Below are 12,706 nucleotides of genomic sequence, written 5' to 3' on the forward strand. Positions count from 1 at the left end.
TGATGGAGTAACCTGTGGGTGGTAGATCCACACACTTGGGCTCATCGCCTGATGTTTTTAGCCATGTTTCTGTCAGGAAAAAGATGTCAATATTCTGGTCGTTGATAAAATTAACTATTTCTGTGCGCTTTTCCGGTGGTCCTGCTGAATGGGCATTGAATAATGCAATGCGTAAAGGTATTTCTTGGATAGTTGACACAAAGGTTGACGAATTAATTGGGATTTGAATTAGGTTATCTAAATTAACGGTCGAACTTTTTTTCAATTGTTGAGCCGAAATAAGGGAGATAACTGGAATTCTTCTTCCTGTTCTACGCCGGCCAGCTTTGAAACAACGTTTCTTTTTTCGCTTTTGTTTACATTTAGGTAATGATGAATGTAGTCCCAGTTCGTTTAGTCTAGAGGACAATGTAGTGTGGAGAGCCAAGGAATGATCATTTATAGTAATTAAGGAGGGTCCATCGTAGCATAAACGGGTTGATTGGAGATTATCACGTGATGGTGATTTGTTCAAAAACAGTGGAGCAAGACAGCCGAGAAAAAGTCTAATTGTTCTCATTTGCAAAACAATGAGATGAAGAAACACATACGAATTTAACAGCCAATACAGGCAACAAGCACAAATATCGTGAAAACGGCACTAAAAAACGGAACAGCTGCTTCAAGCCGGTTAAGCGATAGCAAACATCTTGTATATATATATATATATATATATATATATATATATATATATATATATATATATATATATATATATATATATATATATATATATATATATATATATATATATATATATATATATATATATATATATATATATATATATATATATATATATATATATATATATATATATATATATATATATATATATATATATATTATAATCTTTTAAATTTCAAAATTTTACATTTTTTTTATTAATCTGTCAATATCCGATTATAAAATGCAATAAGTAGAGTACGAATTAAAAATTCTCTAACCTGTATGATACAATTCTAGCATTATCAAGCATTCTTTTGTAGAATCCAGGGATAGGACTTTCCGTTATGCTTGGTAGATTGTAATTCTCTCTCTCTCTCTCTCTCTCTCTCTCTCTCTCTCTCTCTCTCTCTCTCTATATATATATATATATATATATATATATATATATATATATATATATATATATATATATATATATATATATATATATATATATATATATATATATATATATATGAATACCACTTGCATACTGGAATCCCACGTAATGTTAAATCAGATATTCCAATTTCAACGGAATTGGAATGTATAATATAGATTTAGAAATTTCACTATGCACTATCTATCAATCTATCTCTATTATATATATATATATATATATATATATATATATATATATATATATATATATATATATATATATATATATATATATATAGATATGCCAACCACATGTTGATCCCTTGTTAAATGATCTCTAAAATTCATGAAGACTGTTCCTGTCTGTTGTATTTCTTGGCTAAACCCGGCTGCGCGAATCGGGCGTGTTTCAACATCGAGCATCACTATTTTGTGTTCTGCGTGACCTAGATAAAATGGATATTGTTATAATTCATGGGCAGCTGACTCACCACTATTTATTCAGCAGGATTATATTCCCTTTACAAAACTTACTGAGGGAGGAATGTGAATTTTTATTCCACACACGATGAGCTAACATCTACCTTATGTACAGATATGTTGAGTTATTTGTTTAGTGTATATTCATGTTCGTATCATGAAAAATGACTTCTATTGCTATCTACGTCCCCTAGATTAGAGCAAATATACAATCAAGTAGGCAAGAAAAAATAAATAATGTTATAGTTCTTGACGAAATCCTTCACCAAAACAAGTTATGCCGCAATTGTTGCGTTACTTTATGCTTTCCTGTCATTAGTTAGCTGTTATTCAACAACTCGTTGGAGCATATGATACTTTATTTGTGTTCCTTTTGTCTCTAATTTCAATGCTTGCATTGGCATTTAGGTAAATAAAGACTGAGAACCCTTCTTTATGTAACTGGTACGACTAACCTAACGTGAAATAAATACATTAAATCCGACCTGTCATTTGCAACAATAACTGCAAAACTGTTTTCTAAATCTGCTGCATGAATTATTTTAATGAAATATATTACTTCGCTTCTTCTTCTTCTCGATTTCTTTACGAGGGAGGTAATTAAGTAAAATTTTCTATGAAGTTCTGTTTCTAAAATTACAAGACCCTTTTTAAGTCTGAAACAGTCATCTTACAATTTTAAATATCTGCAAATATCAGGTGTGTAATAATCGTCTCAACTGAATAGTTCATTGTGTAATGTTTGCTGTTTATCCATGTTTAAAGAAATAGAAAAGACAGCAACGTAATAACAAAGCGCAAGAACTTTCCAAATCCTATCCCTTTTTGACATCTCTGAGGCACCACCTAAGCAAAGAGTCTCATCTCCGAGCTATATCGTTTTGTTATTCAATTATTCTATGGGTAATTGGTTAGTTTCCTGTCACGTGGACATGGATGTTATAATGTTGATCTGTAGTCAGGAAATGTGCTTAAAATGGGATGTTGGGGGGAAAAAAAGATACCGCACTACAATAAGCAGCTTTGACTGTTATATACAATTTAATGAATTTGTAGTTAAATACAACCAACATCATACTAAGTATCAGATATAACTCGAGCAAGTCGAAAATGTGGACATCATTTCAAGAAGAAAACAGATTATTTTAAGATAAACTAAATCAGGCAGTCTACGCCTTACTTATAATCTATGGGATGAAGGCAAACAATATTCACTGTGTGCATTACTGATAGAACAGAAAATGTCGAATGACCATACACCTAAACCTTGTTTAAGAGTAGATTTGTTAGCTGTTGTTTGTAAATGCCGCACTTTTTGTTCATTGTTTTACCTCCAGGCCAGTCACACCCAAGTTGATCTCTGTATGCCAACCAAGTAACCTTCAAACTGTTTTCGTGGGGATAAAAAACGTAACCAGACTTGGTCTTAAGACTTGGCTGTGAATCAAGGATGATATCAAGCAGGGTTTTTGCTGCAAAATAATGTAACACATAAATCCTAGATGCACTAGCTGGAAATAACTATTTCGAGCCCGTAAAAAGATGTAAAATATAGTAAACCACTATTAGTACGAACACGAAATAATAATAATAATAATAATAATAATAATAATAATAATAATATCCGATTCAGGGTAATTGCAAGTGAATTTGTAAAATCTGATTCAACACTTTATAAAAAAAATTTATCAGGATGTCGTTAAGCGATTAAAAAATGAATATTGGGGTCTTGTGATGTTCATTATGAAATAAATTATACTACATTTCAGTTTTTGAAATTAAATTCGTAACGCGTTTTGTTGATTGCATTTTCTTGATTCGGTACTAAATTAACTATATTAGTGTGCTATGTTCAGCAGACTCTTCAGATCCACAGAGAAATTAAACTGAGAAAACTCGGAATACTTTAACATAACAGTAAACGAATAATGGAGAGACGCTATTGTCGTTGTGTGAAAAACTATTAGAACAAAGGAGGGAAATAAATCGGTATTATTGGTTTGAAACTACTACGTCCATAAACACGTTGATCATGACATGGGTGATAACTTGTCCCTGCAATTAGAAATGCGCTCACTAGCAAATACAAATAATATAACTGTGTCCAAGTTAGTTTTTATCGGAGTGTCCCGATTTCATTATATTTGTCCAAGTGTCCCAATGTCATACTAGTGTCTGTCCGAGTGTCCAGATTTCATACTAGCATTTGTCGAAAGTTTGTTTTGCCCGTCTTTAATAAAGGGATCGTAGATTTCGAAAGCCATATAGCTAGTTTACCTACTTTTATTTAGAATATGTATTCTGGACGATCATTGGTATTTTGGGGAATACATTTTTGGCCCCCAAATAGCTTGAAATAAAAGCTTCTCTCTGGTTCATAGAAAAAAATAATGATTATATCCACTATAGTAGTTTAGCAAAATAAATTATCCCGTGAAAGAAAATAAAAGAAATTGGTTTTAATATATATATATATATATATATATATATATATATATATATATATATATATATATATATATATATATATATATATATATATATATATATAATGGTGGGCCCCATACAGTAGCGACTTGCAAGGCAGAATAGAATCAAGGAAAGTGAGACTTATTTATAAAGGAGGCAAGCACAGATGTGCTCTGTAGTATCCGTATGTTGAGATCGAGAGAAGACATAGACACACAAACAAACGTACACTTTTACAACATGAATAGTTCAAGCAAAACAGAAATATTAAACAAAATATGTGCTAACATGTGTACAACAAACATCTTAGTCTTGTTTGATACAGACCACTTTGGTAACTTTGTTTTGAATATGGTTCCTTTAGATTAAACAGCTTAACTGTTTGACAAATAAAGTAAATGTGCTAACAGTTGAAAACTGAATCATACAGTATTGCATAGAAGTTTTGAGTCTACAATTGCCTTAAACAATAACAAGAGTACTGTTGAACAACCGGAATCCCTCATTATAGGACAATCCGTCGTTGACAAAGCTTGATAATGTTATACCTAGAGTTTGTACAAAGAGGTATTATGTGACGGAACATGAATCACATTCTGCCAGACAGACAGACAAACGTCTTCTAACTTTCATTCAAACTGGACTGATTGACGCCAATGATCCTTTTGAGGATGACGATGGGAAAGAATACCGATGCCAAGAGAAATGACATGACCTGAAAACCTGTAATATTGGCTCTTTAAAGAGGCTATACCATACTTTGTATCTGATATTAAATGATACAGTGTACATATATTACTTACGAAAATGCGTGAATAAAATCTTACTTTAGTTAGATACATTCTGCATGTTTAAAATACAAGCATGATCTGTATTGATTGTCAATCAATTTTTGTATTTTGAGTTGAGGTTATGGCGAAATTGTGCTTTAAATAAAACAGCGAAAAACATGGAAGGTAACAATAAAGATGGTTAAAACGCTTCAGTTTATATACATTGTGACGATCCTATGACATATACATATATACGTATCATTAAATTTACTGAACATCCAACTGATTCTGTTCAATCACAGTGATCGTTTCACATTCACCGAAAGGACACGTTGATGGCCTTTCTGAAGTGACTAGGTAACAACATAAAATTTAAAAGCCTGTTTAATGGGACTCAGGAAGGCCGACTGGTCTAAGGTGCTTCGCTTTTCAGCACACTCACAGATATAATCTCTGTTTGGGTGAATTAGTCTCAGCTCGACCAGCGTAGGTATGTGAGAAAACTTGCTAGGAGCTTTCCGGGGTCTTCCTAAACTCCTCCTCCAGCAAATATAATGGCCACAACGTACTGAAAGATGGAGTTAAACTACATAAAACCAATAAAACCAAACCAAATTCAATTGTTTAATACTATTCAGATGAAGGGAGTATATTTATCGATTTCTGTGAAGTAAATTGTCTACCGAAATGTATTTACTAAAAGGGCATTTGTAACGAGGTATAACACTATCCACAAGAAAATGGATTGCAACATTGTAGTACGAATCTCCCTAATTCTCTTGTTCAACTTCTGCGCGTACATTTTAATTACTAAATGTTTAGTTCAGTGCGCTGCTTTTAGACAATACACTATGGTATTTTCTTTCTTTGTTTTCCATGAATGTGACATTTTTCCCTCATTGTACACATCTTTAGTACACATCTTCATTGCCTTATTTAGCAAAGTGGGAAAATGAGTTACTGAACGGCAGACGTACCCACACGAGAATACATGTGAACAATTAGGCAAGGATATAGTTTTGAAGAGACAAACAAACAGTCAAGTAGACAGACACACAGAGACACACTAAGCAAGTACATACAAGGAGAATAATAATGAGGAAAAAAATGAAATATGGTCGAAGTAAATCAAGTGAACCCATTATTGTATTCATTGAAGTGCAGTGGAAATATGTTCAGCCAACCGTTTATAAAAGTTCATATTATATCACACCTATTATAATCTACGTTCACTTTTGCTGATTAATTAATTTTATTTAAGTGTATGCATGTGTTGAAAAAATAAAAATATATATATATATATATATATATATATATATATATATATATATATATATATATATATATATAGAGAGAGAGAGAGAGAGAGAGAGAGAGAGAGAGAGAGAGAGAGAGAAACAGACAGACAGACAGACAGAGAAGACAGAAAGAGACAGAGAGAGTAAAACATCGATAGACCACCTTTTTAAAAATAAATAATCATTGCTATTAATATCTTGTTATTGTGGAACTATCAATTATTTTCTATCCATGTGTGTGTGTGTGTATGTGTGTGTGTGTGTGTGTGTGTGTGATTTGGATTTTTAACGTAGCTTTAAACAATAATTTCAGTCATATCTCTACGATGTCTGCAGTTTGACAGTTCATAGTGATGTCTAGTGCTGGGGCTTCATGCTGCAGACATGTAGCATCATGTCCCACCCAGTCATACCTTCCAGACACCGGGCCGACCAGTACTAGCATTAGTCTCTTATTGCTGAGCGCCAAGCGAGGCAGCTGCTGGTACAATTTTTATATGTCTTAGGTATGACTCGGCAGGGGTTCGAACCCGCGACCTCTATCCACAAGGATATATTCATCTGAAGTGGAATTCTTTTTGTGCGCAAGTGCGCAAAACATAACAGAGCATAATCATCGGAACAAACAAATAACCTCTGTATTCATTATGACATGTTGGAACCGTACCTCCGCCGACGACGTTATCCTTCATTTTTCTCATGATATGAACAAGTAAGGAGGGAGTCTTGCAAGTCTGACTTGTCACTATGCTCTTTTGGAGTTGTAGAGGCATACAGGTTTGTACAAGGTCCCTAAATGATTTCAGGAACTCTTGGGAATCTAAAAATAAAGTGTGCGTAAAGTTTACATTGGCTCATCTCCACATATTTATTTACCAGTTTGCATTTTTTCCTGTTCCTTCGTCTTTCCTTTACGGAGCCATCAAATGGTACATCATTAGACATATACACACAGGCATACATGCATGCATGCATGCATGCATCCATCCATCCATCCATCCACACATACATACATACATACATACATACATATATACATACATACATCCACACATGCATACATACATACATACATACATACATACATCCACACATACATACATACATCCACACATACATACATACATACATACATACATACATACATACATACATCCACACATGCATACATACATACATACATACATACATACATACATACATACATACATACATACATACATCCACACATACATACATACATACATACATCCACACATACATACATACATACATACATACATACATACATACATACATACATCCATACATCCACACATGCATACATACATACATACATACATACATACATACATACATACATACATACATACATACATACATCCACACATACATAATACATACAATCATACATACATACATCCACACATACATACATACATACATACATACATACATGGATACGAGTAAGCGTACGTGTATGGATACAGCATAAATATATTCACTTACATAAACTAATACTGCGTTAGGTAATGATATTGAAATAAATACATTATCGGGCAAAAAGTTTGTATTAAGTAATAATACTCGATGCAAATTAAATAAAATTAAAACAGTGTAAACATTTTAATAAAATCTGTCAAATTCTAACTTTATTTTCACATACATGTTCAGTGAACCTGGACTCTTGTCAGCACACAAAGGTAGGTCTCTTGAAAAGCTCTTCCCTTTGAAATATCATATCTCATCAGATTCGATTCCAGAAAGTGACAAGATAAGACTTAAATGACAACAGTTTTATACTGAATGTAAGTGGATAAATCTTCCTAGCCGAGAAACCCTATAGACAACATTTGATGGTAAAAGACTAACCGTGTTTTGATAGGATTATTTTAAGCCCGTACAAGAACGTACCACGTAACCGCATTAAAATGGGCGCCCCAAAAATAGGCAGAAGAGATAATTAAATGGAACACAAAACATATTTGACAATAAACAAACATATTACAATGAAAGATTTTACCCCACAATACAGTGAAAAGGTAGAATCTAACTATATTTTGTAGACAAGGCCTTACAGCTTTATATATAATTTTTTGAAAACTAAAAGTAAGTGCTGTATATTTTTTAACAATTTGAATATTTACGTTTTAAATGACAATCAAAATATGTTCTGCATAGTTAGGTTTTAACAAATTGAAGCAAATATATTTGGCATCAGTCGGTAGTTAATTGGGCATAGTCAATTTATATCATACTGACAAAGATATTCCCTGCTAGCCTCTGAAGCTGATAAGATAAATTTGTAACTGCCATGCACATAGATGCAATTTCTCTGAAGTTATTATTTTATATTCATATTTTTTCCATTCGCTTGTAATGGAAAATATGTATATATAATATTTAACCAATGTTATACGCTGTGGCTGTGTAATTCACATGATTTTCATATGTCGTAATGTTCTCTGAAACTTTAATCATGTATCCATTATCAAATTATATATATATATATATATATATATATATATATATATATATATATATATATATATATATATATATATATATATAAATCATTGAGTGGTAGGAGATTGTCACCATACGGTTTGATCCAAAAGTTCATGGATAGTACTTATGGAGATCTTGTTTGCCAAGATAATGAAATAAGCATATTGTACACATACTAAATGCGAAAGAATCTTTAAAATATATAAGATAATCACATCGTTTTATAAACTATATTTATTATTTTACGGTGATGGGGAAACCTGAAACAGCTTTGAACATCCGTAAACTACACTACCTGATGTTAGGTCGAATAATTTCAAGAGCATTCTTCCTAAATTTTAGATGGCTTTTGGTTGGCTATTAAATGCACTTTAAACATATGATCGGACCTATGTTGCCTAGTAAATGAGAGCTAGGTGATTTTCCAAACGATGCAAAGAGGCATTCGACCCAGACCGACTCGGGCGAGTACTGAACTCGCGTTTCTTGGATTACGATTCCGACGTACAACCAGCCGAGAGACGAACTAGCTTAAGATACATTGTCATGATTACCTGATACCGTGATTCCCTGGTACCGTGATCCCGTGATTCCCTGAAACCGTGATCCCGTGATTCCCTGATCTCTTCAATATCCATGATAATAGCCTCCACCACTGTCTTAGGCGGTCTTATAATACATATGTCTTTAAATTAATTTAAATATTTTGTTCTTGCAAGCAGCTTCCCTTGACTTTCCATGTCTTCAGTGGCAGATTTACCTTATTTCCGTGTTATCAATCTTAGGAAAGATAACTGTAATAAAATAGTTTGTCTTACCTAAATTGATCTTACCTATCTTGGTTTGCTCCTGCTTCAAATACCAACAACTATCAAAGAGTTTAAAGAAAATATATTTAACTCTCTGTGGAATTCTAAGGGCGATACACACAGTCGAGATATAATTGTCCAGAGCAGCAGGGAAGTTGAACAGACCAGTGCGTCCAGCCAAAATAAACCTTCCTATGCGAACTTTCTCTGTAGAAGCCTCAGAATTAAAAAATAAAGCCTTCTACGGGAGCTAATTTTCGTGCATTTCAGACCGAGTGCATCGGGTGGTCGCGCCGTGTGTGTTAGTAAATATAGCGTCCAGGACAGGAAAATAAAAATCAGGGAATTTTTTTGTTGCAACCTGGGGCTGCTTTTTCATGAATAAATTTGATCAAGACCAATTCGATACCGACTGCGTGGATCGTGAAGATTTATCGTGATGTTACGTAAATAACATCGGTGTTCTTGTGTCTGCCACGCGAGAATATCCTAGCCGGATTGGTCTGCTTGTCCAGCATAACATCGTCGAATACAACAAGATTATTAACATCACCGTCCAAATTCTCCACGGATGGAGCTTCATTGATGTCTGTGATGAATTCGATTGTGCCCTCATCGGTATTGTCACTAAATTCTTTTAACACTTGATAACATCGTTGATCGTCAACGGATGGTGCAACCAAATACAATTTGTCCCATTTTAGCCATCGCATGATCAAATTCAGTAACAATTGTGTCTTACCAGATCCAGATGGACCAATTATTATCATTCTAATCGAATTCGGTAATACCGCATGATGTTTCACTTGCTCGCGTCGTTTCGTGGCTGAAAAATCAATTACATTCATGTTACTAAAATACATGGATCTATATTGTGTTAAGTGTCGCACACACACAGCTACAATAAATCCAACCGAAATCGTTACACGCAACAACAGGAACGCAATTGCAGGAGAATGCGAAGTTTGCAAGACACGCAAGTTCAGATTTGTAAAAAAAAAACTAGAAGAACCGGAGGAGACATTGCCGCCTCCTTGACAAATCTACCTGGAACGCCCTGGGCAAAATATCCCGGAGAAAAGCATCTACCTGGATATAATTATTGTGGACCCGGAACAAGGCTCGATATCAGACTCGACGATGATAACCAACCATTTCAGGGTGAAAATCCGGTAAACGCTATCGATAAAGCTTGTTACTACCACGATCTCGCGTATCGCAGCGGAGATTTACAACAAAGGCATCTCGCTGATATCAAGCTAATTCACGCATTAGACGCGATTCCTAATAAAAGTTTCAAAGAGAAATTAGCAACCTGGCTGGTAAAAGGCGCGATGAAAGGTAAATTAGTACTCGGCGCTGGTAAATAATATGGAGCAGATATATTATTCTCCGCGAGGATTTTGGCGAGGAAAATCAGCGATTGCCAAACTTGCCAAGGCCGCTAAAGTAAAACAATCCGTCGCTGAATCGTGGCTATCGAAACAGGCAATTTGGCAAATATATCTTCCTCCGCCTAAGAAAATACCATACGCAAGTTTCACTGTCAGTGTCCCTAATGAGGTCCATCAAGCGGATCTTATGTTTCTTCCTCACGATACCGTTGACGGCGTCACGTACAAATATGTTCTGACAATCGTTGATATCGCTAGTAGGTATAAAGAAGCAGAGCCGTTATCGAATAAAACAGCAACGGAAATTGCCAAGGCATTTAACGAAATTTATTCACGATCCCCGTTAACATGGCCGAATCTTCTCCAGGTTGATCCGGGTCGAGAATTTCTTGGTGCGGTTACTTCATTGATGAAAAAGAATAATGTCAAAATCCGTCGCGGTATTGTAGGTGTTCATCACAATCAAGCTATCGTCGAAAGATTCAATAAAACGCTTGCAGAACGATTATTCGGATACCAATACGCGCGTGAATTTATTCAGAATAATCGATCTCACGATTGGGTATCAAGATTGCCTCATGTAATCAACGCGTTAAATAACGAGACAACTCGAACAATAGCAATGAAACCCGCAATTGCAATTACAAAATCGAATATACCCCTAAAGCGAGATTCCACAATTCAACCTGTACTAGGTAGCGTCACAGTCAGATATTTATATAAAGAAGGCGAGGCTGAAGGAGGAAGAAAAAGAGCAACCGACCCAACCTGGAGCGTTACAACACACAAAATATCCGCTGTAACAAGATCGTCAGGAAGACCAGCTATTTATATCCTAGATTCGTTAGCGCCTCAACGCGGATTTACCAAGGAAGAATTACAAATAGTACCAGAAGATACTCAACTACCGCCAGCGTCACTAAGATAATTTACTCGAATTCGTCCTAGTTGAGATAATTTTCTTACTCTCGACACGGCCAAATATACCAAATTTGACCAAGAAATTCTATCATCGACGATCCAAACTTGGCCATCTACGGTCAATCCCTGCGATGAGTGTATCGTTGTTGCGTAGCCTAATTTCCACGGTGATTTTTCTGCATTTATCGCGTCATTAACGAGACTAATATCAACAAAGATAATATCATTTAGGACCAAAATCTTTTCCTTCCCACATGGCAAAATAATATTAATATTTTGTCGTCGAGTATCAGTGGGCCTGTAGCATAACGGTACCTGCAACGTGGGAAATTTCTCGCAATGCAGCTTGAATAACATTTCCTGAATAATATCACGAACAATTTTTCTACTAGCGACGATCAAATGATTGGGACGCCACAAATTTAGAAAATCGCTCATCGGAGTCTCGTCGATTATTTTCCTCATGACGTCACATTGAATCTTATTCGGCTGTAATCGAATCAATTTTTTGAATTCTGTTAGTAAAGTATCCGTCGATCTATAATCAGCGTCGATTTCCTCGTAATAATCAACGAAGTTTCTGAGCCATTCGTGAGGCGATTCGCCATCAATAGGATTAGGTTGGCCGTGATCGCCGCACATTATCACAGCGGTATTTTTCCCTTCCAACCAAGTCAAGATCGATTTTAAAATATCTAAATTCACTGTGCAAATCTCATCAAATATAATGATCTTGTTGATATATTTATCGCCCATACGCACCGAGTCCCATGATCCACCGCTGTATTTGAAATAACTGTGATACGTGCACGAATTAACGCCACGCTGCTTTATTTCTCGCGCTAATCTATGTGTCGGAGTCAATACAATCATATCGGAGTTCGTAAATAAATTTATTACTCGCGTTGTTTTACCGCTACCACCAG

At 34.8% G+C, this 12,706-nt stretch overlaps 1 protein-coding gene across 5 annotated transcripts in view; it reads right to left on the reverse strand.

Annotated features, from left to right (window-relative positions):
• LOC149802245 (uncharacterized) overlaps positions 1–12,706 on the reverse strand; it is a 92,515-nt gene that overhangs the window by 40,057 nt on the left and 39,752 nt on the right. For all 5 annotated transcript variants that reach the window (XR_016420798.1, XM_089956669.1, XM_089956668.1 and 2 more), the window contains 3 exons: positions 6,816–6,968; positions 2,940–3,080; positions 1,438–1,574 (listed from right to left, as the gene is read on the reverse strand). Coding sequence is in view for 4 of the 5 variants with exons in the window: in XM_089956669.1 (XP_089812795.1) it covers positions 1,438–1,574; positions 2,940–3,080; positions 6,816–6,968 (431 nt within the window). In the remaining variant the exon portion in view is untranslated. The remainder of the gene's footprint in view (positions 1–1,437; positions 1,575–2,939; positions 3,081–6,815; positions 6,969–12,706) is intronic.

Source organism: Sinohyriopsis cumingii, chromosome 4, assembly GCF_028554795.1.
Source record: "Sinohyriopsis cumingii isolate HCF-2022 chromosome 4, ASM2855479v2, whole genome shotgun sequence".
NCBI lineage: Eukaryota > Metazoa > Mollusca > Bivalvia > Unionida > Unionidae > Sinohyriopsis > Sinohyriopsis cumingii.